This window comes from Sceloporus undulatus, unplaced genomic scaffold, assembly GCF_019175285.1.
Source record: "Sceloporus undulatus isolate JIND9_A2432 ecotype Alabama unplaced genomic scaffold, SceUnd_v1.1 scaffold_40, whole genome shotgun sequence".
NCBI classification, from domain to species: domain Eukaryota; kingdom Metazoa; phylum Chordata; class Lepidosauria; order Squamata; family Phrynosomatidae; genus Sceloporus; species Sceloporus undulatus.
The window spans coordinates 19,764-32,207 of record NW_024802961.1 but is presented as its reverse complement, the minus strand read 5'-3'; the positions used below and the strand labels follow the sequence as shown (position 1 = coordinate 32,207).

The following is a 12,444-nucleotide window of genomic DNA, read 5'->3' as shown; positions in this document are numbered from 1 at the left end:
CTATTTGGAAGGGCGGGGTATAAATAAAATTTTATTATTTTATTATATTATTATCAGTTCCGATGTGACTGAGGGTCCAACGATGCAAATTCACGTGATAACATGATGTGTTATCACCCGTGATTCATTTCTATCGGGGCTCCTTCCAGGGGGCTTCCGCAGTGATTTCAAAGTGACCCCTCATTTTGGTAAATTTGGAAAAAAGTGAATTCACAGAATTGGCTTCTAAGCTCACTTCGATTTCATTCCAAATTGGTCCGGTATGGAATGCAACTTTGCTTCTGCTCTGGTACACCACTGCAAACCCCTGGGTTGCAAATTTCCCATGATGCAGTGCTGCAGTTTTCTCCCATTTCCCTTCGGTGGTCCTTTCACTTTCAGGGCAACTTTCAGGGTAACTCATTTTTTTGGAATATATACATGTATGTATGTGTGTGAATGTGAATATACAGATATGTCTGTCTGTCTGGCTGTCTATGTGTGTGTGTGTGTGTGTGTGTTGAAATTGCTGAAATGGAAGGGAAAATAAAAACGGGATGAAGAAAACACAGAAATATTCACGAGGCAAATATTCATTCAATCACACAATTACGCGAAACTGGGCACAAGAACTTGCGCCCCTTTTCACCCTGGAAATGTACAAGGTCATGATGCGTTCAGACCCCCACTGAGCATGCCCAAGGGTGCCAATTTGAATAGTTGAATCCGCATGGTATGCACTGGTGTGGTAATACAATTTGCATTCACTCTGCTTTGCGTGAATGCGCATCATGTGACTTGCCTTGGATTCGTTTCCCCCTCAGTTTGGAAGGGCAACGGAAGGGCAACTAGGTGTGATAAAACATTCATGTTATAACGTGAATTTGCATTGTTGGACCCGCAGTCACCCCGGATCTGAGCTGCAAAAACCTCCGTGTGATAAACACCACTGTCTTTTCCTCTTCCCTAGAGATGAGATTCACCAAAAAACTGGGATAAGTTGCATACTCATCTCCCACCTGAAGATTGCCCATGGAAACTGGAATTTCTGGGCCAGGCCATGATCTCTGCAACCCTGATGGTTGTCTATCCACTTTGAAGAAGGAATAACATTGTTTTTCAACATTCCAGGGAGGCTCAGATTGGTGAATGGTTCAAGCCGCTGTTCTGGGAGAGTTGAGGTGTTCCACAACCAACATTGGGAAGCCATTTGTGAGCATGACTGGGATCTGGATAAAGCCCATGTTGTTTGCAGGGAAGTGGACTGTGGAGAGGCCTTATCAGCTACAGGAGGATCTTATTTTGGAAGTGGAAGTGGCCACATCCGGCTACACTTGGGTTACTGTGAGGGACAGGACACTGCCTTTTTTGATTGTGAATTAAGAGACAGGGGAGATCAAAGCTGTGCCAGTAAGGGAGCTGCTGGTGTTATATGCTCAGGTAAGGGTTAGTGGTGCATCATTGCTGAAGAAGGTGACTTTAAGCACCTCTGTACATACGGACATACACACACACACACAGAAGTCCAAAAGATACTGTAGAAATAATCCAGTTTAAAATTGCTTTAACAGCCCAGGCTCAGTGCTAGGGAATTTTGGGAACTGTGGACAAAAGGATCTGGAAAGCTTGATGGTTTTCATAAAATCATAGAATAGAATCAAAGATTTGGAAGATTCTATGATTCTATGAAGAGACCACAGGGGCCATTCAGTCCAATCCCCTGCCATGCAGTAAATCACAGTCAAAGCATCCCCGACGGATGGCCATCCAGCCTCTGTTTGAAGACCTCTAAGGAAGGAGACTCCACTGCACTCAAGGTATTCCACTGTCGAACAGCCCTTACTGTCAGGAAGTTCCTCCTAATATTGAGGTGGAATCTCTTTTCCTGTAGCTTGCATCCATTGCTCTGGGTCCTAGTTTCTGGAGCAGCAGAAAACAAGCTGGCTCCCTCCTCAATATGACATCCCTTCAAATATATAATAGGGCTATCATATCACCTCTTAACCTTCTCTTCTCCAGGCTAAACACCCCCAGCTCCCTTAGTCATTTCTCATAGGGCATATTTTCCAGACCTTTCACCATTTTAGTCACCCTCATTTTTAGCACCAAAGTGACACTTTTAGCACCAAAGTGTCAATGCATAGATGGGATCTAAGACAATCCTTTTGGTTCATGCAGGCAGGAAAATGGAGGGGCATCAAAAGAAAGATACAAGATACAGTTTTAGCAATTGTTCTCCTTTTTTCCCCTCTTCAAGAGGAAATCCAAAAAGAGACACGTAGAAGAAATGTGACATTTTTTTCCTCCAGTCATTTCATTAATCTTAAAAAAACAAACACAGAGACAGAACAACAACAAGGTCTGATCATATACGTACATACCTTATTTATTTATTTATTTAACTACTAATTACATGTGTTTGTGTGTTGTGTGCCTTCGTGTCGGACTTATGGTGATCCTAAAGCAAACCTATGATGGGGTTTTCTTGGCAAGATTTGTTCAGAGGAGGCTTGCCATTGCCATCCTCTGAGGCTGAGAGAGTGTGAGGGCTCATTCCCACTTACATTATATTTGCTTCCTGATCCGAATTGTTGATTTGGTTCATGCTGAAACCGATCCTGGCATGGTTCACACTATGCTTGCGCTGGGTCCACCAGGATGGGTTTTAGTATCGTGGAGCCTGCTATTTGCACGATGGAAGCAGCTCCTGGCTTCCACACGGCCTCCTTCCCAGCTTCCTTAGGTTCCCTACAGCCTCCTTCCTTGCTTCCCTGGCTTTCCCATGGCCTTCTTCCTGGCTTTCCTGGCCACGGGTAGCTGGGAAGGTTGCAGGAAAGCCAGGGAAGCTGGGAAGAGGGTCAGAGGGAATCATAGGCCCAGTCCAGATGGGCCTATAGTGCGCCCTCATCACATGCTAGGGGTTGGCCGAGGGTGCACCTCTCATACTTGCCTCAGCCCTAGCACGTGATGAGGGCATCAAAATGGTGGCTCCCTGTACACATGGGTGCCACCATTTTGACGCAATGGATGCTTAGCGTCCACATGTCGCACCCCCATAATGATGTTGTGAGTGCGCTATTGGCACACTGTGGTGTCATTATGACACTGCAGAAAGAACCCGCTTTTTGCGGGTTCTTTTTGCTGCACGAGGGAGCTGCACAGTTTGTCCGCTGCAGCTTCCTCATACAGAAAAACAAGGTGGAGGCAGGCTGCCCTTTTTGGGTGTTCTGTATCCCGTCCTAGAATCATAGAGTTGGAAGAGACCACAAAGGCCATCCAGTCCAACCCCCTGCCATGCAGGAACTCTCAATCAAAACAACTCCGACAGATGGCCATCCAGCCTCTGTTTAAAGACCTCCAAAGAAGGAGACTCTACTACACTCTGAGGGAGTTCGTTCCACTGTCGAACGGCCCTTACTGTCAGGAAGTTCCTCCTAATGTTGAGGTGGAATTCTTTTCCTGTAGCTTGCATCCATTATTCCGAGTTCTGTTCTATTTATTTATTTATTTATTTATTTAATATTTTTGAGATTTTACAAAACAAAACAGATTTAATATTCTTTCCACATCCAAAATTTTACCTCCTCCTGTACTCCCCTTGCCTATTATTATTATTATTATTATTATTATTATTATTATTATTATTATTGCAGGACCTTAGCATCACTATGGGAGAGGTGCTGAGAGAGAGTTGACCATGCCCTGCCTAGGAGTTGAAGCTGAGAGCATATGAATTGCCCAAGTCACCCAGTGAATTTCTATGGTGAAGTGGGAGAATGAAGATCTGCTGAACTTTCCCCTTCCCATCCTCACTGCCATTCCCTTCTCCTTTTGTCTCTAGTCTCTTTAGAGTGTAAGTTTGAGGCAGGGAAATGCCTAATTAACAATTTGTAAGCTGCTCTGATAGCCTTTTGGCTGAAGAGGGGGGTAATAATAATAATAATAATAATAATAATAACAACAATAATAATTAGAATGCTAAAGTAATATTTTGCATTCCTGTCTATGGAGAAATAAAGGAATCCCCAAGGGTCATGCAGTCCAGTCCCCTTATATGTCAAAGCTGTGTGCAACTGCATAACATGATTCTTCAGCCCTGGGGAAAGAAATTAAAAAGAAAACATCATTCCTGGGGCTGGTGGGGAGGGGAGGGGTCAAAAGAAATCAATAGAGTAAATATTATGTATACATATGAGGGATTAGCTAATATCTGAGAAGATTATTGAAAAAAGATGGTTGAGCTGGGATTAGCACTCTCTCAGTCTCAGAGGCAGGGCATGGTCAACTCTCTCTCTGCACCTCTCCCATGGTGCTGCTAAGGCAAACCCATCATCCACTATTATTACTATTGGCAAGGAGAGTGCAGAATATCCATGAACGAGAGAGTGTGACTTACCCAATGTCACCCTGTGGATTTACATGACTGAGCTGGGATTAGAACTCTAGCCTCCCAGTTCACCATAGAAATTCACTGGGTGACCTTGGGCAAGTCACAGGCTCTCAGCTTCAGCTCCAACTCCTAGGGATTCCTTCATAGTAGAAAAGGGGGGTTGGATGACCCCTGGGTGAATGGCTGCAGTACAGGCATTTAACCACTGTGCCACCAGGGCTCCCCCCATTAGCATTGTCAGCCTATCCATTTCTGTGTAGTCTATCAATTTAAACAACCAATCATCAATGGTTGATATCATTTTCTCTTCCCATTTCTGAGTAAATATTGTTCATGCTGCTTTGACCATGCAAGTTTTCATTTTTTTGTATTGTTTGCTATTTTTACACCCCAACATATTTAGTGGAAAAATTACTGGTCTGAATTGGATCTTATTTTTTTTTTTTTTAGAAACTCTCTATTTTGTGGATTTGAATCCAGAATCTTGTTGCTTTTACACACTGCCACAACATATGAAAGAACGTTACTGTTTCTATCTTGTTCTCATGGTCTCTCTTTTCCCCTTTTACTTTTTTTACTATCTGCCCCACATTTTTTGTTGCTGTTAGTTTGTCTCTCCTTCTCTCTTTGTATCATGTTTTTGTCAAGGAAAAAGCAACATGGGATATACAGTAAATGAAATAAAACATGTATGTGAGAGTCAGGGTGACTCAGCAGAAGCCAATTGGGAACCACAAAGGTGTAAATGGTAATACAATTAACAAGTCCTAACTGCCAAGGACAAGAAATGCAAAGTGAATAATTGGACACACCTGACAATTGTTAAGTGGTCAAGGCTGAGATGATGAAATCATTAATTGTAGGATGAACCAAGAGAACCAATGAGGATGATGTACACGCCTACTGGGTGGAAACAGACAACAGTGGGTGGTACCATGCATTGACTATAATAATGACTATGCATCCCAATGTATTTTGTGGGTAGTAGTGGGTAGTAGTAGTGGATAGTGAGGAGTATAGTATTGTTGTATTGGAGTTGTGTTGGATAGTTTTGGAGCTGTATATAGTAGAATAAAGTAGATCTTTTATTTAAGACTACTGAGTTGTTTGGTGTCTTGGGTAAAGCTACAAGAACCAGCTGGATCCAGAAGAAGGGTGAAGACTTCTGTGGAAGCAAGAGTGAGAAGGCTTGAAGAATTTGTCAGGGTCTTCAGCCTATTCTCTGTAACTCTGCTAAGCTATAACCACTGGCCAAAACTGGTCAGCGCGGTGCACAACCAGGTGGTGAGTTCAAGCCAGAGGTGAAGAGCTACAACTCCCATCATCCCTGACAGTTTTATGTCTTAATTATTTATTTTCTTGCTTTATCTTTGGTTTCTGTCCTCTGTCTTTTAATTTAATTTTTAAAGTCCTTTGTACTGTCTTTTCAGCTTCTGTATATAATATATACACTTTCAGTTACACAGAGCCGGGGATTAGTTACTTGGCTCCAAAGCAATTGCAGAAATAATCCAGTTTGAGACCATGTTAACTGGCCTACTTCAATGCTAGGGAATTCTTGGAAGTAATTTTGTGAGACATTTAGCCTTCTCTGCTGGTGAGCTCTGGTGCCACAATAAACTACAGTTCCCAGGATTCCCTAGCACTGAACCAGGGCAGATAAAGCAGTCTCAAAATGGATTATTTCTGCAGTGAGTTTTGGAACATTGTCTCCTTTTTTAAAATCTCCCCACTCTTTGCTCTTAACTTGTTGCTACTTCCTCTAATAAATTATATTGTGTTTCTTCAGTATTTAAAGTCTCTGTTTCAGTAAAATTAACTGTCAGAACCTTCTTTGTTTCAACATTTTTGAGGGCTATTTTAAATGTAATGTTATTTAGGCCTCTTCCATTAAAAGTGGAAGCGGCTGTCTCTTCTGCTGTGAAGCAGCTGCACAAAAGTGGCTCATGACCCTCTCCGCTCCATCTGTTCACTGGATCTTCAATTTCCTTTCTTCTTCTCCCAGTAACTGGAGAGAGGATCCAGGTCCTTGCTAATCCCTTCTGAATCTCCCTTCCCAGGGGAATAAATTCTGTTGGCTTTACTATCTTTTTAAAACAGACTTTACCATGTTTGGTGGTTGTCCATTGGAGTGCCATCAAAGGACATAATCTGAGATGGCATCAGTTTCCACTCTCTGGGGAATGTAACATGTTTAGCAAAACTTTTGTTCTATCTAGGTCTGGCATGTCCTCCCTGAATGTGGCCCCAACACTGGTGTATTTTAATTTCCATGGGTCATCACGCCTCAAAACATGTATTAGGTCACTGTGGTAAATATTAATGATGAAACCCCATATCAGCAAAATGAGGTGTAGAGTATGCTCACATAGTGGTTTTTAAACAGATTTGTGATTATTTTTCCCACGTAGAATCATAGAGTTGGAAGAGACCACAAGAGCCATCCAGTCCAACCCCCTGCCATGCAATCAATCTAAATCAAAGCATCCCCGACAGATGGCCATCCAGTCTCTGTTTGAAGACCTCTAAGGAAGGAGACTCCACCACAGTCCAAGAACATGCAGCAGATGTTATTTTGTATATCTGCATTTGATCACATAAATAAAATGTCAGCACTAGAAGATGATGTATTATTTAATATTGGGCATACTATCTCTCCTCTCCTCTCCTCTCCACCTTGCTTATTTCATTGAGTACAAACTACTTTTGCACTTAGGACTCAATTTGGAGCCAGGCAGGTAAGCTGTAGACAAATGGAGGAATGAGATGCAAAGAGAGAAGTTAGGGCATTTTAAAAGCAGATGAAAAAGTGAGATAACAGAGAATTAATTGGGACTTTACTGCTAAAATCAGGACCTTTGGGCCTCCTGTTGTGCTCATATTATGTCCTGCTGATGGTTGTGTTTTTTCCTGTTGTTGTTGTTGTTATCTGTAATTCTCTGCAATTGTAGCTCTTTGGGGTGGTCAAAAGGGTTCCAAAGTAAAGTGGTGTCCTTAGCCACCTACAATTTCCTTTATTCTGGTTATTTCTGGGCTACACATAACCTCATAAACGTTCTTAAAAAGTAAAGATGGGGCAGAGTAAAGAGGAGTAAAGAGGACTTCAGAGAGAAAGAGAAGTCGAGGTTGGGCACTTTAGCAATATGCAGAGAATCTGGGGGAGGGACTGAAAGAGAAAATAAATAAATGACATGAATGAATATTGCATATTGGAATGTACTGTGAAATCAGTGCTGTTGTCATGTTTGTATATCCTTCTGTATGACTATATTGAAATATTGATGGTAGCTTTTTAAATTAATTTTTTCTACTACCGCATTTTAATTCGTGTTATCGTTTCTCTGTGCCTTCAGGTCATTTCCCACTTGTGGCCATCCCTATCATGGAGGTTTCTTGGCAAAATGTGTTCAGAGAAGGTTTACTATTGCTTCATCAGTGGTTAAGAGAGTGGGATCTCCCCAAGGCGACCCAGTGGGTTTCCATGACACAGTGGAGATTAAAATCCTGGTTTACCAGAGTCCTAGTCTAGCATTCAAACTAACATACCATGCTGGCTCCCTTTATTTCATGTATATTGTTTTAATTTATTCAGGAGAAAGGTGAAATAGAAAATAAATAAATAAATAAATAAATAATCAATTGATGTATTACATCCTTAATTTCTTTTTCTCATCAGAGCTCCGTCTAGTGAATGGCCCACATCGCTGTTCTGGGAGGATTGAGGTGTTGCACAACGAACTGTGGGGGACCGTGTGTGGTGCTGGCTGGGACACACAAAATGCCGAAGTTGTATGCAGACAACTGGGCTGTGGAAACGTTGTTAAAATATCAAATGGAGCCCTATTTGGCCAAGGATCGGGCCCCATCTGGTTGGAGAGAGTGAACTGTTCAGGAAAAGAAGCATCTCTGAGTGAATGCCACCAAGGCCCCTGGGGAGAGCACAGCTGTGACCACAGCCAGGATGTGAGTGTGGAGTGCTCAGGTGAGTTTCCGTTATTGCACTTATGTAGACTAAGCAAGGCCAACGCAAAGCAGGCAGAGAAAGGTGTTCTTCTCACAGGTCAGACATTTTCTCATCAAACTTGCGATAGGCACCTTCTACACCTAGGCAGTCATTAGTAAGCCTCTATGATACAATTCCTTCAGACATTCATGACACATTATAGTTCCAGCCATAACTCAGAAGTTTAAATACTTGGGTATTTATGATTTAAATATGTTTAAACATTAGGATGTTCAGTATTACTATAGGTATAAGTAACTCTTACCTCTGATCATAGACTAGGGAACAGCATGGTTTGTTTGTTTGTTTACACAACACATAACACCACAGTGTTTACATAGGTTAGAAAGAGGTGAGCAGCAAAATTTTCATTGGTTTTCCCACTAACAACAATTGGGGAAATACATGAAATCACAGGCTTGCCTATATCTAAGGTGTAGTCCTTGGAGATTACAGTAAGACAGTTTTTGGAGAAAACAACCTCTCTTTCAAATAGAACATAATCTCACCAGTGAATTGAGCAGTGGTCCCCAATATGTGTCCAATGCTCTGGACTGAGGACTAGTGTGGATGTGGAAAGAGAAATTTTAATTATAGAAGCTTCTCCAAGGCAAAAGATTCTTTCCAAGAATTGAACCTGGGTATTCCTCTCCCCTCCCTCCATAGAGACATGCCTTCCTCACATATGTTCAAGTTGTCATCCCCCTCATCCCCAACATTGTTTCTAGTGCTACCTCTTCTCCCAGCCTGTCAGATAAAATTAAGCAACAGAGCAACAGAGTGGCCCAAACCTACAAGCCAAGATTTAGCAAAGTTTACCAAGCTTAAGCAGGGTCCCAAATTTGAAAGCTCCTTTTTGCTTCTGCGTCTCCTGCACTGCCACATATTCTAACTCCCCAAATGGCCCTGCTCCTAGCCACAGGAGCAATGCCCTGCATCCAAGCTGATGCATGTGTGAGGAAGGCATGTCTCTATGGAGGGAGGAGAGAGGAATACCCAGGTAGAATCATAGAATTGTAGAGTTAGAAGAGACCACAAGGGCCATCCAGTCCAACCCCCTGCCATGCAAGAAATCTGAATCAAAGCATCCGCGACAGATGGCCATCCAGCCTCTGATTAAAGACTTCCAAGGAGGGAGACTCCACCACACTACAAGGGAGTTTATTCCTCTCTTGAAAAGCCCTTACTGTCAAGAAGTTCCTCCTAATGGTGAGGTGGAATCTCTTTTCCTGTAGCTTGCATCCATTGTTCTGGGTCCTAGTCTCTGGAGCAGCAGAAAACAAGCTTGTTCCCTCCTCAATATTACATCCCTTCAAATATTTAAACAGGCTTATCGGACTTCCGGTGGTATGGCCGGCACGGGAATCACCCTCTAGGAAAGGCTCTGGAGGGTGATCGTAGGCTGCGGGGTCGGGGCTGGCTGTAGTGACTTGCCAGCCGGTCGAACGTGTCCCCTCGATAAAGGGGAAGCAGAGGAGCTCGGCTGGGGAACCCACGCTTTGGAATTGGCTGAGGAAAACAGGCCTGAAGACACGAGGCGAGAGCCACCGGAGTGCCGGAGGGGGCTCGCGGAACGCGAGAAGCAGAGAAGCGGAGAGGGAAACCCGAGCATCCACGCCCGCAGTGAGGAGTCACAAGCCGCGGCTTGTAGACAGGGGTGCCGCCACCACTTTCACTTTTTTCTCTCTAGAGAGAACAGAAACAAGAAGAAGATATAGCTTACCAATTTTTTATTCTCCTTGGGGACAACGATCCATCTATGGAAGTGGAAATGGAAAGAGTTTGAGTAAGCAGACAGCCGGCACAGGGTCTGCTCGCTCCCAGTCTTTTGGTGGTAAATAGAGAACTAGCTGAACTGAACGCGATTTGTATCCAACTGATTTATATCTAACTAATTTGTAACTGAGTGTGATCTGTATCTAATTATAAAGTTTTGGTTGAGGAAAGGAAACAAAAGGAGATTTTTGGAACTGCTAAAGGAAAGAAGAGATCCACTATATTTATTTGGATAGACCTGTAGGTCTACTTTGTTGCAGATCTCTGGGGTTTTTTTTCCCCCTCTTACTTTTATTTTATTTTTCAAAAATCTCTCTCACTTCTTCTCTTCCCAAACTACCTACCAACAATAAGAGAGATGGACTATTGATTTGGGCATTTCAATTTTGGTCATCTTTTTTGGGAGAAGGGTGAACTGTGATGGCGAACACCTCCCTTGGTTATTAAAGAGAGCTGAATAATTAAACTCTTTGGGGGAAGAGAGGGGAAAGCAAGACGACGACTGTGGAAAGTGAAAGGAGACTCACACAGGTGTTTCTAACTAAGAAAAGAGAACAGCTGGAGACAATCAGCAACAGGCTGGGACGATAAAGCAGGAGAGAGAGGAGAGAAACGCGAGGGAGCACTTGCCGACGAAAGGAAAGGAAACATAGTATAACATCAAGGACAATGGGTTTTTTTTCCTTCCTTTTTTTCCCTCCCTTCTTTGTACACCTTATTGGAGCTACTTGAAGTGATTGTGGTCTCTTTGCCCTTTTTCCAATTCCATCAAACGTTACTGAGGAACTGTTTGGACTAGTTAATGTTTTAAGTGGATATAGATTCAAGGTGATAAGTGAGTAATTATAACTGAGTACAACTTACTGCTTTAAAGCCAACATTGAATAGTCAAAGACATTTAATACTACTTGGTGGGGAAAATACAAGGTGGATCTATATGAAATAGAATTATAGATAGAGACCACGGCATATCAAAGAGAAGGGGGGAAGATAAGAGCTTTACTGAAGGCTTTAAATACAATAGGGAATTTTAGAGATAATTAATTCAAATAAATATACTCTGTAGAACATACGAAACAAATTGAAAAAGAAATTAGCCTGTAAGTGGAGTCGTGTTGCTTACATTCCCTTTTCTTCTTCTTCTTCTCTTTCTTTCTTTCTTTCTTTCTTTTTTTTTTTTTTTGCCTTTAAGTCTTAAACAGTGTATCATTTGAACCTAATTTGATACTAGCTTCAAGCTGATATTATAGTATTCCCTCCTTCTCCTTAGGTACTGGGGGAAATTTCTAAGGGGGAAAAGAAATTGGAAAGAATCAACTTGTGAAAAATAATAAGTAAGTGGGTTATTTAATTGTAAACAAAACAAAACCTAATTATCTATGTAAGGAACCTTGAATAATGAGATACAGAGGTTTTTGCGAGCTGTGAATCAACTAATACATTGATTAATTCACTGAGTGGGCAATTTCAAAAAAGGGGGGTAAAGTGAAATCAGACCCCTTTGGTAATTAATATATTCAATAGGTGAATATAGAAGAATCATAAAAAGATTTGCCTGTATGTGAGCAGCGATAATAATAAGAAGAAAACCTGAAAATAGAAATACAAAACAAACTTGGATATTGTACTTAAAATAATTAATTTGGCAAAGAGCGAATAAATTTAGGATTTTAACAGTTTGTGCTACATTCAAAAGAGGAAAATAGAAATTAGTTTTGGGTAAAAGAACAAATTTTGAAGTATAGGAACTTCAAACCCACTCCCATAAGAAACAGAAATAAGATAATGGTGGCATTATTGTTGTATTTTTTATAGAATTTAAGAAACTCATTATACCCACTTGTTTCTTATTATTTCTTCCTTTGACTTTGTATCATCCTACCTGAAACATACCTAAAGATGGTAGTGGGTACAAGAAAGACGGGAGCAAAAGCAACACCAAACCCACCAACTAGTACATCTAGAAGAACCTCCGTGGATACACCTACTAAATCACCAGAACTTGACGAAAAGATGATGGAAGAAATCAGGAAAATGCACCAAGAAACGAGTCAAGCAATAGAAAAATCCAGTGATAATCTAAAGACAGAATTTAAGAGGGATTTGAGACAGGAATTGGGAGAAGTAACCTCAAGACTGGACAGAATTGAGGTGGATTTGAAGCAAATCAACAGGAAGGTAGAAAACCTAGAAACAGACATGAGAAAAATGGAAATAAAGGTTGAAACAATGCATAAGACCAACAAGAAGACCAGGAATTAATCCTGAGACTACAATTGAAACAAAGAGAGAACTG

At 41.6% G+C, this 12,444-nt stretch overlaps 1 protein-coding gene across 1 annotated transcript in view; it reads left to right on the top strand.

The window, feature by feature from the left end:
- Positions 1 to 12,444, top strand: part of LOC121917662 (deleted in malignant brain tumors 1 protein-like) — a gene marked incomplete at its 3' end in the record, with an annotated part of 29,926 nt that overhangs the window by 5,994 nt on the left and 11,488 nt on the right. The window contains exons 3-4 of the mRNA XM_042443787.1: positions 1,111 to 1,419; positions 8,046 to 8,351. Coding sequence (XP_042299721.1) covers positions 1,111 to 1,419; positions 8,046 to 8,351 — 615 coding nt within the window. The remainder of the gene's footprint in view (positions 1 to 1,110; positions 1,420 to 8,045; positions 8,352 to 12,444) is intronic.